The following is a 22,414-nucleotide window of genomic DNA, read 5'->3' as shown; positions in this document are numbered from 1 at the left end:
TCTTAGCTAACCACTGCAAGAACAGGGGAAAGGGCAAAGTCACTGCTTAGCTCAGTGCAAATCCGGGGTAGTTGGTGATTAAATATCATGGCAACAGCTGTACTCCTGTTTTTAGTATAACTACTTATTTTTGCAAGGCATTTACTGCTGAGCACCTAATTTTTATATTGTGGATTCAGGGTTCAGTACCCCATGACCAGTCTTCATCCCCACTGGGAAGACGATGTTGGCATGGGTGCCAGATCTCCATTCTGAGCATGGTTCTCTCTTAACTACTTTTTTGTAGTTGCGTCCTGCCTACCTGCTCTGCATGAGTCTTTCCACTTTGCTCGCCACCTCATACTAGTGTCAAGATTCTTTTTCCTTACAAAATTGGGGCCTCTCATTTGACCAGCTAAGCTGATTTTGTTGCATGTGAACCTTGAGGAGCTGCCTGATTTTTGCTCCTCTCATATGTGCTACATTCACTCTTCTACCCTACTTAGCAAAGGTCACAGCTGGAAAAGTACTTGTTTGTTAATTGGATCAAAAAATGTTGCAAATGTTGTTCTTGCTAGCAACACCCTTGGTTAGGAAATGAGGCATTACTTAAAATTTTGTCTAACTTCTTGTTATACAAAAATAAATACTGGTGTTAACACTAATCAGATTGCATAGCATTTGTTTCGTGATACAACATGCAGTACTTGAAAGACTGGTTTCATGTGTGGCTTAATTCATTTAAGGAATACTGGCTTGACAAGTATTTTATATGAAAATATTCTGTAACCGTCCTAAATGTCGTTTCAAGTTATTTGCTACTGAAAGTGAACATCCTTAATATTGGTAATGTTATGATGTCCTCTGGAGATCTTACACAAAAGCCTGGTTAGACATTGTGGGTCATATTTTTAGACCTCAGTCTTCACTTGCATTCTTGCCCACACACCTCTGTGGGTGCTGGTTTCCTGCCATAGCTTGTTCATGTAGTGGTGGTAGGTTCTAACTTCTGCAGCCATGCGGGCTTTGTGTGTGCAGATTGTGTTACTTGTGTACACTATTGTTAGCATTGACATAGTGTGCATGTTCAGGGGAGGGATGTGTTTACTCACATGTGGAGACCAAGAGGAGGTCCCACTAAAAGTCTGTCAGCAGATAAACGTTGCCATGAAATAGAGCATGGCTTTTTGAGAAATAGCCAATTAATAATCATATGCACCAGATTGGTTTTATTAGTATAGTTACATAGAGGAGTATGTTATGTGTGTGTTCTAGATGATTTTTAAAAATATCAGTTATATATGGAGATGCTAGAGTACAGTTGACGGCTAGTGTCAGTAAGGTTGACAGTTGAAAGCTTGTGCTCCAAAGTTTTGCAATTACTGGGTTTTTTTGGTTTTCATTTATTTTTAATTTGTAACGTTTGAATAAAATACATTTATAATCTGAACACTACATTCTTCAAAGTTCTTGAGTACTTACAACTCCCATTTATGCTGTGGATGTTGTGTACCTCTGAGAATCACCCCAAACAGGTTTTGTCCTCTATTATAAAATATTTTAGTATTTTTTACCCCCATCAGAGAGCACATACATGTATCCAGGTAATTTGCAATAAACAAGAAAGAGAGGGTCAAATTCTCTTCACTTACGTGAGTGTAGATAATGAAGTTGCTTCAGGTTTACACAGAACTGAGTTTGTTGAAATGGAGGCTTGCTGCTTCTTAGCACATCTTTTTGCCTAATGTTGAATTTGTGACTTAGTCTGTTGGAGTGAAATTAATATACTGTTACAAACACAGGATTATTACTTAACCGCAGAATCAGTTTGTATAAAATACTATATTTAGTGTTAAAATACAGTTTGTACAAAACATGACCGCATCCTGTTTTAAGATGCAATATTCTGGACCACAATGTTAGAATTCGGAAGTATTTTCCTACGAGAAACAAGCTGGACTGTGAGGAGGAGAGAGTCCCTGTTTAAACACAGGTATCTGAAATACTAGTCTGAGAAATACAAGAATGACTGCTAACATTAGGATGTTTCTCGGAGGCTGGATTTTTTTGGTCCACCATGTTCACTTTGAGCTGCTTATGGCCACAGATTTCCCTAGGAGAATTCCCCTTGTGTAAGGGAAATCTTTTCCAGTGCAACTGAGCTCCCCTATAGCTGATCGTCTGCTAGCATTAACTCCATTATGGACTTTACGATGGTGATGGAAGTTAGAGTAGGCACCCAGCTTCTGCAACTTCTCCTGGGGGGTGGGTGGCCAAGAATCAGGGAGCTGCAACTGCAGCTGCTATTCTCCACTATGTCTGAGCTGTGCTTGGATAGAGGGGAGAGTCGGCGCCTCATTTTAGGTGAGACAGTGTGAAAGTTCCTCTCTGTCAGGTTGAGATATAGGTTTAATCAGTACTTTATTTCAAACAATATTTTGATACTTGTCTTTTGTCTGTCTGGTCTGTCCTAGATTACGAACGCTTTATGGAAGAAATGTACATTACCATCTTTCTATAGTACCATGTGTATTTAAGTTTCTTAATAGAGGAACAGATATTAAAATGATTTAATCATAGCATGTTCATATTTCATTCTGTTACTCATTTTTTCTTTTCAGCTTGAGAAAGCGCTGTCAAAAAAGCTTGAAGATGTTGAAGGTACAAGTCCCATTCAATACACTGTATCACTTGGCTACACCAAATAACATGAACGGTTTCTGAACTTTATTTTTATTTAATTGCCACAGGTGAAATATCAGTTTACCAAGATGAAATAGAGAATGAATTAGAAAATAGTAGGCCAAAGGCAAAAGGAGTATTAGCAAATTTGACTAAAGATGGTAAGTATATAAAAGACGATGAATATTTTAAAAGTAGCAATGGGGGTCAAATCCTACTCACGTTATTTTGTATGATCTTTTATTATGCTATATACTGCTCCATTTCTTTGTTGTGTATTTATATATATGCAGTTACATACATTATGCAGTGAAATGTTGGGTGCCACAAAACATTTAAGTCTTGACTTAGACCAGAGTTCTCTGAGGAATGGAATGCATATTACCAGCCCACAAAATACCATGCTTCAAATATCAGACATCAACTTGAGTAGTACTGGAATTCACCAAAATTGTACACATTTTAAAAAATAGAACTATTGTAATGGCATGAATGGCTGTGACAAATTACTCTCAAGTGCAGTTTAACAGGGGTGGTGTTGGTACTTCAGGTTAACATGAAATTTACCCCAAACCAGTGGGCATGTACCTTTGTGCCTCTGTATTCCCACACAGAAGGTTTTCACAGTACTGTTTATAGGTTGAATATTAGCCTTAATTATCATGACAAGTATTTAGCTCTTATTACTTGAACTACTTACTTGCAGTATTTTGATAACACAATAGAAGCAATTTTAACTTATTATTTTCAGAAGAGACATATTTTAAAAGCTAAAGCAATGATTTTAAAGCACATCTGGAAATTCTGTATATTCATACAATGTACTGAAATACTCTCTGTTCTTCTGCAGATTGTTCTCTAATGGTTTTTATTTTTTTAAGTGAGCTGCTCTTCATGTACTTAGTTTAGTAACAGATGGTATGAAGTTATTTGACCCCCCCCCCCATTACAGAATCTATAGAAGATAATACTGCTAGTGTATTTGGAGAGGAGGAGGCAGAAGATGAAGAACTGGAAGCAGCTGCTAATCATTTAAACAAGGACTTTTGTAATGAACTTCTCGATAAAGATAGATTAAAGAAAAATGAAGGGAGAGAATGCAAAAATGGAAATGAAACTCCTGTATGGCCACCTGCACTAGAATCTCTGCTTGGCCCACTCCCTACTGCTGCCAGCCTTGGGATAACAGAGTCTATACAAGAGTGTATATCCCCTAAGGATCGAGACCACAGTAAGTACAAGGTTAATGTAAGCCGAAATTTAAAATAGAAATGTCAGACTTATGAAAACTGTTGTGGTTTCACTGTTTATTTTCCAGTTACTTGCAAGGTTGCTGACATAGGAATTCTATGAAATGTAAATGTTATAGGAAGAGTGTAGAGACATAGGAATTTGCAATCTTGATCAGACCAGTGGTTCAACTGGTCAAATATTTTGTATTTGACACTGGCCAGTACCAGAAGTTGCTCAGGAAGGTTCAGGATTTATATCCCTTAAAGGTAGTAAAACAGATTTACCTTGATATGATAGCTGATATAGATATTTCAAACATTGCAGTCATTATGTTGTTTTATTTGATACTTCCAATTAGCAACGTGTAACAAGTGGATTTTTTCTTTATAAGTATAATTGGAAATGAAAATCTTAAATACCCGTGTTCTAGGTAACTTTTTTTTAGTTCAAAAGAGACGCAACATTTTTCAGGAAATACTTTATTGGAGTCAAACAAGGAAGCTGTCTTCTTTTGCTCTTAGTCAAGAATCAGTCTATTATATTTAATTCATTCTTCAGTGATTTGTAAAGTTGCAAATGTTCAAAATACTTGGCATACAATATAGCGTATGCTTTTCCCCCCTTGATATGCATTTTTGTTAATACCTTGTTTGGCATGTTCCGTTCCGTTTTCTCTGATCCCTGAAACCTTTTTATAGAATGGCACTCGAATGGACAGCATTAGCTGAATTGAACAATTGAAAATTTTTATTTTGCATGAGTTACAGAAGGCTATTACACACAGCCAATGATTCAAGGAGGTGTGTTTGCCTTTTTATATGTAAGCTGAAACTCTGTGGAGCGTTTTTTTCCCCTTCATGAATCTCAGATCTGAACATATTTGGTGAGAATCTCATTTTTTTCTATATTACAGTGCATTTTCTGTTCCATAAAGCTTATCTGTCTTTGAATCTGTTTAGTCAGCAGATTCAATGAGTAGATCCAACTAAATGGACTGTGTCTTAATTTAGCTCTTATAACAGTTTATGTGAGTTATTCAAGATAGATGATGCTACCCTACTCCACAGCTAGACTGAAGGACCACACAAAATCAACCTCATACCATGTTACTGCTCATGTCACAGAACTGCAGCGGATCAGTATAATTTATTTTCCCATATTATGCACAAGCTAAATGATGTAGAAAAAATTGATTGTTTAATTAAAATTAATGGTGGGAGGAATAGATGGCTCACACTATTGGGATATGCATCATTTCACCTCAAAATCAGTGGTTCAGATCTAACAGAGGTCAGTAGTAGCTGAAAATTGTTGCTGTCTGATGGTTGTTCAATGACCTCTGAAAAACAAGTCGGTGGTTTCGGTCCAGTTCCCAGTGAACATGTCCGTATAATGAAAACCTCAATTGGCACTGTCATTGGCAATTTTAATGGAGGGTCCAAGGACTGAATGAATTTAAAGATGGAACTAATCTGTCACTCTCAGATATGTTCTTCCAAGTCGGGCTTGAGGTTTGTGGGCAAAGAAATGTATGGCAGCTTGGTCTGTGACTGCCTGTGTTCTACCGGTTCTGTAAAAAAATAGAGGTCTATGGTCTTTGGGGCTGCCAGATTCATTTAATTTTTACAAGTGATCAACTGTGTTTTGGTATGTTTATTTTAAAAAATATCCCTCTGGAAAATCCCAACTCCATTGTGACAGGGATTCAAATTTCCTTTATGTAGTATACCCAAAATGAATAAAAGATTAAATTTAGGTGTTACAGTGGGTTATTGTTTTGGTTGTAGCCTTTAGTCCTTCCCAAAGCTGATTCTTTTGGGTTGCAGGTGCCATATGTAAATCTCTAGCTTCGAGGAAAGGATATCTCCCATCCTCCTCACCCCAATTACCTTCCTTCTCCAAAAATCTCTGGTGTAGGTCCCCTTAAAGGTCTTTTACTTGGCTTTTGCATGTGATATGTCAACTTATGATTGTGTCTGTTTCAGCTGTTTGAGGAAATCTCTCACTGATGCAGCAGTAGAAGACTCCCCAGAAACTGATAGTATAGACCAGACTTAAATGCAGTGCTTAGATATTGAAGGACATTTAGGGTTATTCCCCAATCTGCAATTGTCAATGCAATATATGTGTGAATTTTTTATGGAAAGCACAGTATTTGAGTGAATTTGCATCACAAAGGGAGCACACTAGGGTACTGCATTAATGCAGTTAAGAGGCAGTATAATGCTCAGTAGAAGTGATACATTAGATTGTATTGTCTCTAAAAATACTTTAATCAGGAGGGACATTTCAGTTGGGTTTCTTTTTGAGTGTTTACAGTTGCTTCTATCTTGTTGATTTTTTTATTATACAAGGTATTAATCATAGAATCCTGCCCAAGGCTGATTCTTTTGCTTTGGATCTGGCTATTTTAATTATCTTAAAAGTTTCTTAGAAAACCCAGATTCTCCTTGTTGAATATCTTATCAGTAGCAATGAAGTACATGCTCCTGCATACTAAATGAAAACATGAATTCACCCACAATGAGGCTTTGTGTATACCCTGTTTGTATATTTTAGTGAAACGCTTATAATTTGTAAAAGGAAGGGGATACTATATTCTGTGAATGCTGATCATGCTGTTCTAAACCATAAAGACGAGTTTATTGCAGAACTCATGAGCATTGAAGTCCTGAGTGAATTGTGTTGTATCATAGCTACCCAACAGATGCTGGAAATGGAGAAGATCTGGTAGGTCAGCCAGTACATTTCTCTGCCAAGGCAGGATTTTCACTTGTAACATATTTTCTAGAATTTTGTTCATTCTAGTTTTAAATGCCCCAAATAATAGGGTTTCCACTATTCTCTGGGAGATTGTCGTAGTCAAATACCAAAGACTTTATTTTCAAAGCATTTTTTCTGGTATTCTATATAAAATTTTTCTTTGTAATTTATTTTCCATTACTCCTACTTACGTCCTTTTGTACCACCCTAAATAACTCATCATCTTCCTTAGTATTTACAGCCTTCATACATTTGCAGGCTATTATCCTGTCCTCCCCTTGTTGTCATTTAGCACAAGTTGTGCTTGTCTCAAAATATTTTGGCCAAGATGGAAAGTGAGAAAGGATTGAAACTAAGTGCGGCAGAGGGAAAATGCAAGGCTTAAATTGTATGCCAAATTCATACAAATTATCTTTGGTATGCTCGTTGGTATATCGTAAATTTTCATGAGCAGTCATTGTAGGGCTACATTAGCAAACAGTGTAGTGTGAGCAGGTGGTAACATGCAGCTGCACCTCCTCATAAAAGTAAACATCTTTTATAATCAAAAATAACTTTTGCAAGTACCATCTTGTGCCTACCCGAGCGAAGTGACTGTAAAGTACAGATTACAAAAAAAATCCATGGCAAAGTTTTTGTGCTCCCTGTTACTGACAACCAATTGTTTGTCATTTACATACATTTCCCTTATTTATGCCTTCATTCGTACTGTTGATCTCATCCAGTACACATTGAAGTCAGAGAATCTTTCCATTGACATCAGTGGGTGTTGAATAAGGCCCTATGTAAACAGCTACCCCAAACAATGGCCTTTGTAACAAAAATGAACTAATATTAACTCTATTTTGTTTTCTTCTTATTTTGTCATCTTTTTGTCTCTTACATTTTGTTTAAATGTCATACAAAAGAAACTCGCTAACAAGACTTAAAAATTAATAGATTAGTAATTCAAGGGAATTAAACATTAAAAACATTGGGTTTGTTTAGTCTGGAGAAAAGAAGACTGAGAGGGGACATAACAGTTTTCAGGTACATAAGATTGTTACAAGGAGGAGGGAGAAAAATTGTTCTCCTTAACCACTGGGCTTAGGACAAGAAGAAATGGGTTTAAATTGCAGCAAGGGCGGTTTAGGTTGGACATTAGGAAAAACTTCCTAACTGTTAGGGTGATTAAGCACGGGAATAAATTGCCTAGGGAGGCTAAGAGCAGGTTAGACAAACACCTGTCAGGGATGGTCTAGATCAGTGGTACTCAACCCGCGGCCCAGTTAGCACACAGTTGCGGCCCAGCTGAAGTCCTGAGTGAATTGTGTTGTACACAGCTGCTGTATGCTAAAGGCTGCTGGGCCTGTGGGTCGGGGGTGTGGGCTTTCCCACCACCTGGTGTGGTGGGGTCCAGGGTCCTGGCTGTCCTGCCCCATACAGCGGAGTCTGCGCTCGGGGCTGCCAGGCCACCGCGCTCTGCACAGCGGGGTCTGGGCTCGGGGCTGTGCTGCCCTGCTGCCAGGCGGCATCTGGCGGGGTCCGGGGTCGGGGCTGCCGCATGGAGGGGTCAGGGTGGGGGCTGCCCTGCACCTTGGGTCTGTTCCTGGCCCAACTCTGTGGGCGGGCTGGGGCTTTGGGCATAGGGGTGTGTAGGGGAGTTTGGGGTGGGGTGCTATGGTTCTTAACCTGTGGCCCATAATGATAAATAGGTTGAGAACTACTGGTCTAGATAATACTTAGTCCTGCCATGAGTGCAGGGGACTGGACTAAATGACCTCTTGAGGTCCCCTCCAGTCCTATGATTATGAAGTGCTGTTAAATCATAATTACTTACATATGAAAAATAAAGCTACTAATTTATTGTCCTATGTTATATTAAATATACGTGGTCATCAGGTTGACCAATTATATTCCCAGTCCCAACTATTCTTTCTTTATCTCTGATTTAAGCATGCAATTGTTTTGATGGCTTTAAGCACCTCCTGTTGAAAGTATTAAAATGTGTGATCACTTAGGTGCACAATTGCTAGCTTTATCTATGCAACACAGGGAAATCATTTTAAGAATTTGCCTTTAATGTATTCCCTGTATGGGAGCATCTCATTGGAAACTTTTCTGTGGAAGGACTTGTATCTTTACAATTTTTGAGAAGTGGGTGATACATCTTTATGCAAGCAAACCTTTCAAACCTAACCACCTATAATTCATGTATTTGGCAGTCTTGATAGACTATTGTATCTGTGATTGAGCCTTCCTTATGTTGTTAATGAGATGTGAAGATCTTGCTGCAGACAGTATGATAATGTCAGGTTTCAGAGTAGCAGCTGTGTTCGTCTGTAACCGCAAAAAGAACAGGAGTACTTGTAAAAAGAAAAGGAGTACTTGTGGCACCTTAGAGACTAACAAATTTATTTGAGCATAAACTTTCGTGAGCTACAGCTCACTTCATCGAATGCATTCAGTGGAAAATACAGTGGGGAGATTTATATACATAGAGAACATGAAACAATGGGTGTTACCATACACACTGTAACGAGAGTGATCACTTAAGATGAGCTATTACCAGCAGGAGAGCGGGGGCGGGGGGAGGGGCAAGACCTTTTGTAGTGATAATCAAGGTGGGCCATTTCCAGCAGTTGACAAGAACCTCTGAGGAATGTGGGGGGAGGAGGGGGGAATAAACATGGGGAAATAGTTTTACTTTGTGTAATGACCCATCCACTCCCAGTCTCTATTCAAGCCTAAGTTAATTGTATCCAGTTTGCAAATTAATTCCAATTCAGCAGTCTCTCGTTGGAGTCTGTTTTTAAAGTTTTTTTTGTTGAAGAATTGCCCACTTTTAGGTCTGTAATCAAGTGACCAAAGAGATTGAAGTGTTCTAATGGCGTGGCTAATGTGATTAGGTCCTATGATGGTGTTACTTGAATAAATATGTGGACAGAGTTGGCATCGGGCTTTGTTGCAAGGATAGGTTCCAGGGTTACTGTTTTTATTGTGTGGTGTGTGGTTGCTGGAGAGTATTTGCTTCAGGTTCGGGGGTTGTCTGTAAGTGAGTACTGGTCTGTCTCCCAAGATCTGTGAGAGTGAGGGATCATTTTTCAGGATAGGTTGCTTTGCCTGCAGATTTAGGTACCTGCAGTCCACAGGTGGCAGGTATCAAAGGCAGGGGAAGGCTAAGCCTACTCAAATAGCCTGCATGGCCCCACCCCCAGTCCCCCTCCTGCTTCTCGCTGCGCTCTGCTGCAGCTCTTCCTTCCCATGTAGCTGGGGCCCCGGGCCAATGGCGCCGGAACTGGGGGGGGCCAGGGAGCCATAGCCCTCCCACTTTTTGAAAGTAGACAGGCCTGACCCGTCCACTTTCTCACCAGGGCAGACCCTGCCCCCTTGCCCTCCTCTTGCGCCTGAAGCCCCGGCCAGGCCAGGCGAGCGCGGAGCCTGTCTGGGGAGCCCGCCCCCAGCAGCTGTGGGGAGCCATGGTGGACCCTCCACCTCCCTGGTGGTACAGGAGGAGGGTCTGTGACTCCATGCCGGCTCCCCACAGCTGCCTGCACAGCTCTTCCTGACCCGGCTCTGGCTGGGCGGGGGCAGGCTGGGCCTTGGAGCCGCAGCCCGGCTACGGTAGGAGCTGTGCGGGCAGCTGTGAGGAGTCGCAGACCTGCCACAGGCGGGCGGGGTGCCCCCCCGGAGCCGTGTCGGGGAAAGCTGCGCAAGCAGCTGTGGAGAGCCTGGGTTCCTCCACCTGCCCTCGGTGGGGGACCTGGGACACAGTCAGGGGGCTGCTTTTGCCTCCACGTGGGCCCCACCCACACTTTTGGAAGGGCTCCGGTGCCCTTGCCCTGGGCACTACTGGGGGCTGGCCTGCAGCCAGGGACTCAGGGTGGCTGGAACCGGTGTTCGTGCCACCCGACACTCCGGGGCTGGGGGTCATGCTGCCTGCTCGCCCACCATGCTGGGGGCTGTGCTCAGCTGCCTGCCCACCCGCCCACTGGGCGCTGGGGGGACAGGCGCTCAGGCGGCCCAGGGCTTGTGGGGGTCGGGGGGCCGGCTCTGGTGGTGGAAGGGGAGCGGGAGGGGGTGGAGCCCTGGGCAGAAGGGGTGGGCCGGCCAGGGACTAGCCTCCCCAAGTCCGTGTTCACGCGCTGCCCATGCTGGAGTCTTTGGTATAAGTTACAGATGCATGATTTTCTTACTTAACAGTGTATGTCAGTTTTATGTAAATCTTGTGTACAGTGTATATAATTTTACACTAAAAACACCAGTGCACCCCTGTCTACACAAACAGCTGTGTGCACGTTTTCACTGCAGAATCTTATATATTTCTGAGAGACTGAGATGTTAGTTGCTAGCCAGGGGTGGCTGTAGAACTCGTTCTTCCCTCACTGATGCTGCAGCTCAGGTTGGAGAAGACTCTGTTCCAAATGAGGACCTCAACTCAGTCCCCCCTAAGCACCCAAGAGGTACATGCCTCAGAGGCTGTGCGTCCCCACACCAGCTTGCATCAGTACAGCTTTCAGGAGGTGGGAAGAAACAACCAGTTCAGCTGGTGCCATGCTGCTATTCCTTTGCAGGAGGAGGAGAGGAAGTACAGAGATGCCGTGTCCTCCTGCCACTGCTTTAATGATTCATTAGGGAGAGGTGTGCAAGAGAATAGAGTGGAGCACTAAGGGGGCAAGGGGAGGGACACACAAACAGACCTGGAATCAAGAGAAGGGTTGGGGAAAAAAAAAGTGGAATAGCTCAGCTTTCATATGTATAGATTATATACTATCTCCTGCCCCCACTCCCACCTTTGTGTGCATGTATATTTCTGACTTACTATCCCACCCCCAATAAAACCCTGTCTTGCGAAAAAACAAAAGCAATTAAAACTGAAATTGTTCATTAGGGAATTGTAGAAAATGTATAGACACTACATGGAAGTTTCATTGACTTCACTTGAAAATATAACTGGTTAGAAGAATGTTATTTGAACAATTCATCATGTTAACTGAAATGTCAAGACTATGGTCCCCAGTTCAGTTCAGGGAGTCCTCATGATCTCAGTTGCTATTGTGAATAAAGACTTATTAACCTAGGTCAAGAAGCCACAAAACTTGCCCTGGGAAGAAGGTAATATAAGAGTGCAAGCAGTATTTTGCAGGGGTTAGCTACTGGGGTGAAGTATGATGAATGATAAATCAATGTGCAGCATTAGAAAGTATCTTGGGAATTTTGAATCTGCCTTATGTATTATGAAAAAGTTAAAATAATCCCTGGTTAAGGTAGTTTACTTTGGAACGGCATGTGCTTATTCCCTCTTCAACTGCTGAGGGAAATTGCTGCATAATCAAGAGCCCTGGAAATAGCCAATTTAAGTGAGTTGCCAGATACGTTTGAATATTTTGGTGTGCTTCTATTTTGCTTTAGCAGTTTTATTTTGTTCAGTAAGTTTGGATCTAGTTAGCATAAATTACTGCATAAATTAGACGTTAATAGAGAATTCTTCTTCACGTGATTGCTCATATCGATTCCAATTAGGTGTGCATGCGCCATGTGCACAATTGTCGGAAAGTTTTTCCCAAAGTAGCACCCGTGGGGTTGGCTATGGAGCCCCCTGGAGTGGTGCCTTCAGTGTGCTCAGTATATGACCCTGTTGACCGGGTGCCTCCTCAGTTCCTTGTTGCTGCCAGTGACGGTTGTTGGAATTGTAGCGTCTTGCTTTGCAAGCTCTCCACGTTTCCTTAGCTTCTCTTTCAAACTGTTTGTATTTTGTAGTTGTTCAGTTCTTAGTTATTGTAGTTCTAGTTAGTAGTTAGGTAGCTGTTGGACTGGGGGGAGGGGGGGTTACCTTCCACCCTGACTGTGTGTTCTCTTTGGGGGACTTACTTGCCTAAGTCCCAGGGGTTCAAGTCCTGCAACAAGCCCAAGCCAACAGGCGACCCTCATGACGCTTGGTTAAAGTGTCTGGGGGAAGCACATCAGTCTGAAAAGTGCAGGATTTGTAAGGGCTTTTGCTCCCGAACCAAGAAGGAGCAGGACTTTAGATTGAAGCAGCTCCTTATGGAGGTGGCACTTAGACCACAACCTGCACTGGTGCGGCAGGATCCGGCGCCGAGTTCCTTGGTGTGCAGTGCCACGGCGGCAGTGGCGGCACCGCGAAAGGACTCCGGTAGAGACCTGCAGCACCATAACTCCCCGGCACCGAAGAACGTAGGACCAGCCCAACACCGATCCCGTTCACCAGTGCAGAAGCGGCACTGGAAGCAAGGGAGGAGTGGTTCCCACACTTCAGAACTCATCCCATTTATTCGAATGCAAAATTTACTCCACGGGGTGGCTTACAACTCAGGATTGCCAACCAGCAGGCAATCCTGAGCAGGTACAGTTTTAACTCCTGGAACTCTGTGCTGAAGTTTAGAGAGCTGGTTTGGGGCAATTGTCGAGGAGGGCAAGGTAGTAGCGCGGACCTCTTTACAGGCCTCACTGTGGACTCAGCAGCGCACACCTTGTCCTCAGGGATAGCTATGCGGCATAGTTCATGGTTGCAAGCTTCGGGGCTCCTGCCCAAGGTTCAGCAAACTATGCAAGATCTACCCATTGACAGGCTGGGCCTATTTGCCGAACAGACTGACTCCAGACTGCATAGCCTCAAAGGCTCCAGGGCGACAATGAAATCTTTGGGTATGCATACCTGGCAACCCAGTGGAAGCTGTTTAAGACCAAACCACAGCAACAGTACTCGTATCTTCCTTGTCCGAGGCACAGGGGTAGGAATGGCAAGTATAAGCCTTCCCATCCCCGATCCGGACAGGGCCAGGGCCCGACTAAGCCTTCGTCGGGCTCAAAATAGACATTTTGAAGGTGCACCTGAGGACGGAGCACCTGTCTCTACACCGGATCCTTCCTCATGTGTTTTGAACAGTCTATCCCACTTCTACCATGTGTGGTCCCAAAATAACATCGGATCACTGGGTTCTTTGCATGGTGGAAGTGGGATATTCTCTTCAATTCTGCTCCTACCCTCCCTTCCCCGTCCCTCTTCAGGGACCCTTCTCACAAGCAACTCCTAATCCAGGAGGTGCAGGCACTCCTTGCTATAGGAGTGGTGGAGGAAGTTCCTCACGATCTTAGGGGCAAGGGATTCTCTTTCTGCTACTTCCTAATCCCCAAAGCTAAAGGAGGTCTCAGACCCATTCTAGACCTGTGGGGACTCAACAAGTTCATGGTGAAGTTGAAGTTCCGCATGGTTTCGCTCAATACAATTATCCCTTCTCTGGATCTGGGAAACTGGTTCACCACCCTTGACATGAAAGACGCGTACTTTCACATAGCGATTCACCCTGCTCACAGATGCTTCTTAATGGTTTTGGTCGATCACAAACCTTATCAGTTCACAGTCCTTCCCTTCAGGCTGTTGACAGCACCACAAGTGTTCACCAAGTGCATGTCAGTGGTAACAGCCTTCCTCCAAAGGAGGAAGGTGCAGGTATACCCTTACTTTGATGATTGGCTGCTCAGGGGGCACATCAGAGAACAGGTGGAGTCGCAGATTGGTCTGGCCACATCCACATTTGAGAGACTGGGTCTCCTCCTCAACGTGAACAAGTCCACCTTGTCTCCGACCCAGAGGATAGATGCCAGAGATGATGCAGCTTTTAGTAGAGCAGTGCTCCAATCTGCGATTCCATAACTCTGACCCCACCGTCTAGGTAAGGCTTAGGAGTCACCTAATTGGAAATCGATATGAGCAATCACTCAAAGAAGAAAAAATGGTTACTCACCTTCTCGTAACTGTTGTTCTTTGAGATGTGTTGCTCATATTCATTGCAAACCTACCTGCCTTTCCCTCTGTCAGAGTAACCTGCAAGAAGGAACTGAGGAGGCACCGGGTCGGCAGGGTCATATGTTGAGTGCCAGGAAGGCGCCACTCCAGGGGGTTCCACAGCCAACCTGACGGGTGCTGCTAAGGGAAAAACTTTCCAACGACTGTGCACGCAGTGCACACACAACTAATTGGAATGGATATGAGCAAAACATCTCGAAGAATAATAGTTACGAGAAGGTGAGTAACCGTTTTTTATTTAAATTTAAGCATGTGTGTAAGTGTAGGAGTAGGGACTGCTCCTATAACTATGGTTTGCAGGATTAAGCCCTCGACTATTGGTAAAAATAGCCAGCAGTTACATTGTGTGATAGTAGTCAGGTATTTTTAGTTTGCAAAGTGTATTTAAAAAAAAAATCTTTTCTAATAGACTTATGTTGTTAATGTTGACAATTAAAAATACTTTGGAAAACTTAATTTTATTACTCTGGTTTGTGTTTGGGTGTGGTAGAGTAGAAAATCACTTGATAGTTTATACTTTCACAATTAAAATCAAAGTATGTAAAAACAGAGCTATGCTTTGACCTGGATTCACAGTGCTGGGTAACTCGAGGTTACTGTAGTCTTCAGATTTTCTATTTAATTTTTGTTTTAATGTACTTAGTGAAAAGCATTTAATAATATTCAAATCTCAGCATTTAGAAATATTCCTAGGTTCATTAATTGCAGAGCCGTGGAAACTGTAGAGTGATGGATAAAACCGGCTTTTAGGTTGGCTAAGATTAGAGTAATAATAATTAGGATCTTTTGTTGTGGACTACTTGCATGGAATGTAGAATTGTATTAGGTCAGAGTTCCCCAACTGTGGTCTGTGGAATAGTTGCTAGTGGTCCACAGAGAGCTGGTTGGTCACATGGAGCTTGTTCCTGTCATGTCTTGTTGCTAAATTTAATTAAAAAAACAGCTAAGAATACATTGTTACTTTTTCATGTAAGCTATTGCTGTAGTGATTGTGATGTTTGATTGAAATTCCCATAAGTGTTATGCTAATTAAGATAAGGTTTCAGTTTCCAAGTAAAAATATATAGAGAGAGAATTCAAGAGGTTGTTTTCTATGATGAAAGACCTATATATTTACAGGTTCAGCAGTGAAAATAAGAGACTGCATATGTAGCGCCCCCTCTTCTTTAATGCCAATCTGCTTACAGGTTTTGATGGACAGCTCTGGGTTCTTCTAGATCCCGCCACCCACTCAGAAGGGTGTATATCTCCTTTATTTTTCCCTATGAATTTATTTGGCGGTGCCTCCATCCCCCTCGCTCCTTCCTGGCAGGCTCACCAGGGCAGCTTGGGAGGAAAATTCTAACCACAGGTTAACCCCCACTTACTTGCCAGATAGTTGGAGACTCCCAAGAAATAACACAAATACATACAATGTATTCAACACAGTAATTATATTAAACAGGAGACAAATATAACAGGGTAAAACACTATTTTTAGGGTCACTGATGCCCACACTATGATAATACCCGTGACTTTCACCAGTCACGGGACCTGATGTAGCAAATGTAAGATTAGTGTCCTGTTGGTACATGTACTTTGTTGGGGCCCTAGATGACCTAAAACCACGATATCTTCTCTGTGGTGGTTTGGCAGGGTGGCTGACTGGGTTCAGTATAGCCCAAAGGACTCAAGTCGGAGGAGGTGGTAAGTCCCTCCACAGGTTTAACATGCAGCAGGTTATAAAATCCCCATACCCTTACTCCCTGGCTTGAGGACACAGTTCGGGGAGTAGGGGGTCACCAAAACAATTTCCCTGATTGACTGACTAAAAGGTGGTTCACTTACAAACTCCATGAATGATCCTCAGGTTTAGAGATGACTCTGGACTCCTCAGTCACTGCTGAAGGGATCCTCTTCAGGCAGGAGTTAGGCTGCTTTTGGTCCCAGGATTTCCCCTCACCACAAAGGGGTGAAGGACTCAAGGTGCAGATTACACAACTGTAGTCTGCTAGCCCAGCGTCCAGACACACTCGCAGCAGGCAGCAGCCCTGGACTAGTAGCCAGAGCAGAGCTGACCACGTGGTGACTGGTCTCTCCTAGGGAGCTGGAGGGCTAACTCACCCTGGCTGGGGAAGTTTCCCAGCAAAACTGTACAAACTGGGAGTCACCAGTGGAGAAGGAAAAATCCAGCTGAGGGATCTTGCTTTTAGGTCCCTAGAGGCCAGTTCTCAGGGGGAACCCTGCATGCAGGCCTGGGATTCACCAGCTTCCCACACAGCCAGTCCTACCCTTGCCCTGGCTGGCTCCAGACTGACTCAAAAAATGACTTCTCCCCTTTCCTGAGCTCCCTGGGAAGGACATCTCACTCCCTATTGGTTGCCGGGCAGATTCTGAATCTCCCTCTTCCTGAGCCCCAGGAATCTAGGTAATCGCCTTGGGGGTTACACATATGAAACAAGGAAGTAGAAACAATACTGTTAGGTAGTGCCAGCAAAAAAATCTGGAGCTATATGCAAGGCTTATAAGGCAGATAGAGAGTGCAGAAGGCTGAAGGAAACAATAGTATAGTAGCTGGAATGATGCAATGTTTCAGCATATTTACTATTCCTTAATTGCTGTTTGATTTAGTGATTGTGAAAAGACTACTATGGGCTCACAGATGGACTAAAGGAAGCAAAAGAATTCTGTGTCCAAACCACTGCAGTTACATAGCAACAAGTGAATAATTGATTGTGATGGTTCTATTTTTTATATTATGTTACAATCTTACCACGCCAATGTTGGCAGACGAGGTGAAAACCAGTTTCTTCCATTCCTCAGTCATTTGCTGCTGACTCCATCTGCTCTGAGGTGTCAAGATAGACTGTTCTGGCTAAGGGTTCTTCTTGCTAAGCGTTCTTCTTTTGGTTTCTCTTGGGGCACACTTGTTTCTTCACACCAGTTGGTTTCCACTTGACAGCTTTAAGTGGGAGTCTGTATGTTGGCATCGGGAGTACCTGTCCCAAATATGTCCAATGCTTCCTTCTTATGTACTTGGTTATTTATATACATGTTTCTTATTAATTTATTGTTATAGACAAAAATACAACTGTGTTACTATATAACTTCTATAAGAATAAGTGAAAATGAAATATTGGCTTCATTGTCAGTATTGTCTTCCTGTTGGTGTTTTCATTAAGTACAGTATGCATAACATGTTTGAATAACATGTGTAACTTGGCGATTGCTTCTGTATGAAGTTCACCATCTCACCTTACTTTCAAACTGTGGCTTGTTACATTTGATAAAAGAAATGAGTGTTGTTACTGCTGCCTCCATAATAACGTTCAATTCTGTAGGTACAGCTGCACTGAGATTTGCCCCTAGAGCAGGAATAAAATCCCTCTGTTTCACACTTTAATGATTGAATTTAGTCTTGAAGTTTAGCACAATAACTTTTCAGAGGACAGTGGAAATTGCCATGTAATTTTTTTAAGTGAAAGATTTACTAACTTTTGCAAAGGATATATTCTAAAATTCTCCCTTTTGGAATTTTGAATTATGTTTCTGCCATATCTTTGGGTTCTGTTGGTGAACCAACCATTTAGATCAAAATCCATACTTTCTGCTTTCATTCCCTATGTGCCACCCCACATGCATTGCAAATGCACACATTCTGATAATATCTCAGGCATAAGCTCCTCTTTATGGTTTTACAATTAAACCTGTAAAGACTTATTCTCTGTATTCATAATCGCTGTTTTGAACCATGCAAAGACTGGCTGTTGAGATTGCTTAGATCTATCAGCTGCATCTGCTTTTTGATCCTGTCAGCTTGCTTCCCTGACTTGTCATCTGTGGTGAGCCAGAGGTAACCGGGGCAGCTGGCCTCTAGAGATTATGGAGCGAGTGGGAGTGTGGAAAGGCAGGCTGAGTGAGCAGGGCTTTGTGAGAAATGAGGGGTTGAGCAGAGCTTTGGGGGTTTGCAGTGGGGGAGGAGGAATTGAAAGAGGAAGGTGGAGGAAGAGACTTGTGTGTCGGGGGAGGGGCAGGGCTATGAGTGGGGTCTTGGGTGGAAGGAGGAGCCTGCTGTCTGTGCCAAGGTATTGGTGCTTTTGTGCACTAGGCAGCTACAACAGGGGACTCAGTTCCCTCTGCTGAGGCATCAGTGCATCACTTTCCACAGCAGTGTTATCTTGGTGCATCAAGGAGTCGAGGCAGAAGGGCTGTTGGGAGCCCTTGACATGCTGCTGCCTCAGGGAAGAGATACTGGGCTCCCCTTCACCTAAGGCCTCCCATTGTGGTCCAGTCCCCTCACTTCAGACACCAAAATCCTCCATATGGCCACTCATCTCTCCTGTAGTTCTGCTAGTCCCCTTATCCCGTGCGCTGCCCGTCTCCCGGGGTGAGGGGTTGAATTTTGGGAGGCTGGAATTGAGGGAAGACTGTTTTCTGCATTGAAGTATTGGTGCTTGAAAGACTCCCCAGTGCACCGAGGTAGTGATGCCATTAGGAGCCCTTGTCCTGTTGGTGCCTCAGGATACCTACAGAGCGATGTAAGGTTGCTACCTTCATAGCTTTTCCAATACAAGGAGTAAGGATTGGTACTTGAAATCCAGGTCTGGTCTTTGCATTGCCTTATAATATGGAGTGCGAGCACCCCAGAACAAAGGGAATCTTTGGTTTAACAAGCTGAATATACACTTTTATTTTCTTCTTAACACGAAATGTATTGTGTAATTACACTTCACAGATCTTGCATATAACCTTCTCATCTTTGAAAACTTGACATTGGGTACTTCAGATATCTTCACTGAAAGAGAAAATTTAACATTGATAACCTGGCCACAAATTTTTCTGGGTTCAAAATTCCTCAAACAGTACTGTATTTGGAAGAGTGCAGTCCATACCCACAAGCCATGTAAAATACCACTGGGACTCAGGAGCTATAAAGATCTAGAAAGTCATCATTTCGCTTTTATTACAAACACATTTTATAGTATGGCATAATCAGTAATTGAAATGCAGAAAGCTGACACATTACTAGCACTAGACTGATAATTCCTCATGCCATTACAGCTCATTCTCTATACAGATGTTCCTGTTCTTTCTTTCCATCACATTCAAGTTTCTTGACTATTTCAATTTCATGCCTGCCTCATAAAGCATAGTGTTTGGTTGAAATTGTTGTTCTACTTTTTGTGCCTCCTTTTTGAAATGAATAATGTACACAATATGAAATCTAGCTATTGATATTTAACAAATTACTTACATATAAACTTGTGATAGTCTAATTTTTAAAGTACCAACTCCTCTGACAAAGCATTTGGGGTGATATATCACTAAATATATGGTAATAAAGCAACTGTGCAAAAATATGCATCTTCTTACTGAACAGATGAGTTTGTAGAATATATTTGGTGGCAAAAATAAGTGTTTTTTATATTTTACTACTTTTGGTCCTGGAGAACGAGTACAGCTATTGAATATGAGTGCATTGTTTTCTGGCCGATGCATTGTCAAAAAAGTTCCAGTATTTTATATCTTTCCTGCTCCAATGTTGGTGCACGGGATGGAAACGAGTCTTTTATTCCTCTATCGTTTGTTGCGGCTTCCATTTGTTCTGTGGTGGTGAGCTAGACTGTTCTGCCCTCCCAGCTAAGGGTGGTTATTAAGGTTTCTCTGGGGTGCCCTTGTTTCCTCAAACCACTTAACATCTTCATGTGGGAATCTATAGGTTGGCACACACAGGAGGCACTCCAGATAATGTCCCATGTTTCCCTCCAATTCTGATGGAAACAAGTTGCTGGTTGGTGATTTCTTGGATCTCTTGTTGGTGATGAAATCTGTCCAACCAATGTTCAGAATCTTTCGTAGGTACTTATTTTCACAGACGTCCAGTTTTCTGTCTAATGTAGCAGATCTCCAACTCCTGAGCTGTATCTTAGCACAGAGATTACAGTTGAACTGAAAATTCTCAGTTTTGTTCTGGTGCCTTATATCTTTGATTTCCATACGTTATTGAGTTTAGTAAATGCTGTGGATGCCTTTCCTATTGTTGATGTCATTTCCACTTGATGTCTCCACTGGCTAAATATGGCCCAGGTAGATGAACTGTTTTTCTTACTTAATATTTTTGCCTTCTAATGTGATGTTACTGCTTGATATCTTGGTTTCAAGGACATTCATTTTAGCATAACTAATTTTGAGCCCTATTTTTTGCCAAGTTGTTTGTCTTTGTAACTTTTCACGGGTGTCACTCAGTAGTGCAACATCATCAACAAAGTCTAGGTCTTTTAGGCATTTGGGGCATCTCTACACAGGCGTAAAAACCCTGCAGCACAGTTGTGGCTGACCCGGGTCAGCTCAGTCTGGCTCTCAGGGCTCAGGCTACAAGGCTAAAAATTGCTGTGTAGACATTAGGGCTTGGGCTGGAGCCCAAGCTGTGGGACCCTCCCCACTCTCATGGTCCCAGAGCTCGGACTCCAGTCCAAACCCAAATGTTTACGTAGCAACTTTTCAGCCCCTGAGTCTGAGTCAGCTGGCCTGGGCCAGCGGAAGGTTTTTTTCCTTGTGTAGACATACCCTTGAAGATCATTTGATTTTGAAGTCTAGTTGCGGAGTGTTTATTGCTGGTGAGAATGCATGGTCCAGAAAGAACCTAGGTTGACTTCCAAATAGCAGGGTGAAGTTTGCAGTACTGGTAATTTAAAAAGAAATAAACACTTTAAAAAAATGTCTCTCCTGGACAGATCTGATATGAAATCATTGGGACACAATACACACAGACTCCTACTGTGTCATTTTTAGAATATGATTCAATTTAAATGCTGCTAAAGCAAACTATATTAATTCTTAATTTCAAACATAATAAAATAAGAATGACCATACTGCCTCAGACAAATGGTCCATCTAACCTAATATCCTGTCTTCCCACAGCAGCCGGTGCTAGATGCTTCAAGGGGAATGAATAGAATACCAATTATTGAGTGATCCATGCCCTGTCATTCAGTCCAGCTTCTGGCAGTCAGTGGTTTAGGTACACCAAGAGCATCTTGGCTAATAGCCATTGGTGGACCAGTCCTCCATTAATTTGTCTAATTCTTTTTTGAACCCAGCTAATTTTTGGCCTTCCGAGAATCCTTTAGCAATGAGTTCCATAGGTTGTCTGTGCATTGTGTGAAGTAGTACTTCCCTATGTTTGTTGCCCAGTCACCCAGTTTAGTGAGATCCCTTTGTAACTCTTCACAGTCCGCTTTGGACTTAACTATTTTAAGTAATTTTGTATTGTTTGCAAACTTTGCCACCTCACTGTTTACCCCTTTTCCAGATTATTAATATGTTGAAGAAATTCCTGTGGGAACCCACTATTTACGACTCTCCACAGTGAAAACTGACTATTTATTCCTACACTTTGTGTCCTATAGCAGTAACTGATCCATGAGAGGACCTTTCTTCTTATCCCATGACTGCTTACTTTGCTTCATAGAATCATAGAATCATAGAATATCAGGGTTGGAAGGGACCCCAGAAGGTCATCTACTCCAACCCCCTGCTCGGAGCAGGACCAAGTCCCAGTTAAATCATCCCAGCCAGGGCTTTGTCAAGCCTGACCTTAAAAACCTCTAAGGAAGGAGATTCTACCACCTCCCTAGGTAACGCATTCCAGTGTTTCACCACCCTCTTAGTGAAAAAGTTTTTCCTAATATCCAATCTAAACCTCCCCCATTGCAACTTGAGACCATTACTCCTCGTTCTGTCATCTGCTACCATTGAGAACAGTCTAGAGCCATCCTCTTTGGAACCCCCTTTCAGGTAGTTGAAAGCAGCTATCAAATCCCCCCTCATTCTTCTCTTCTGCAGACTAAACAATCCCAGCTCCCTCAGCCTCTCCTCATAAGTCATGTGCTCTAGACCCCTAATCATTTTTGTTGCCCTTCGCTGGACTCTTTCCAATTTATCCACATCCTTCTTGTAGTGTGGGGCCCA

The 22,414-nt window shown here is 42.7% G+C and overlaps 1 protein-coding gene across 6 annotated transcripts in view; it reads left to right on the top strand.

Moving 5' to 3' along the window:
- Positions 1 to 22,414, top strand: part of BRF1 (BRF1 RNA polymerase III transcription initiation factor subunit) — a 229,372-nt gene that overhangs the window by 122,743 nt on the left and 84,215 nt on the right. For 5 of the 6 annotated variants that reach the window (XM_043547875.1, XM_043547877.1, XM_037901088.2 and 2 more), the window contains 3 exons: positions 2,601 to 2,640; positions 2,730 to 2,822; positions 3,614 to 3,892. In XM_043547875.1, coding sequence (XP_043403810.1) covers positions 2,601 to 2,640; positions 2,730 to 2,822; positions 3,614 to 3,892 — 412 coding nt within the window. The remainder of the gene's footprint in view (positions 1 to 2,600; positions 2,641 to 2,729; positions 2,823 to 3,613; positions 3,893 to 22,414) is intronic. The other variant, XM_037901089.2, reaches the window with a different exon arrangement.

The sequence above is a fragment of the Chelonia mydas genome, chromosome 6, assembly GCF_015237465.2.
Source record: "Chelonia mydas isolate rCheMyd1 chromosome 6, rCheMyd1.pri.v2, whole genome shotgun sequence".
Lineage (NCBI taxonomy): Eukaryota > Metazoa > Chordata > Testudines > Cheloniidae > Chelonia > Chelonia mydas.
Note: the sequence above shows the minus strand (reverse complement) of the source record. Positions and strands in the feature narration are given on the sequence as shown.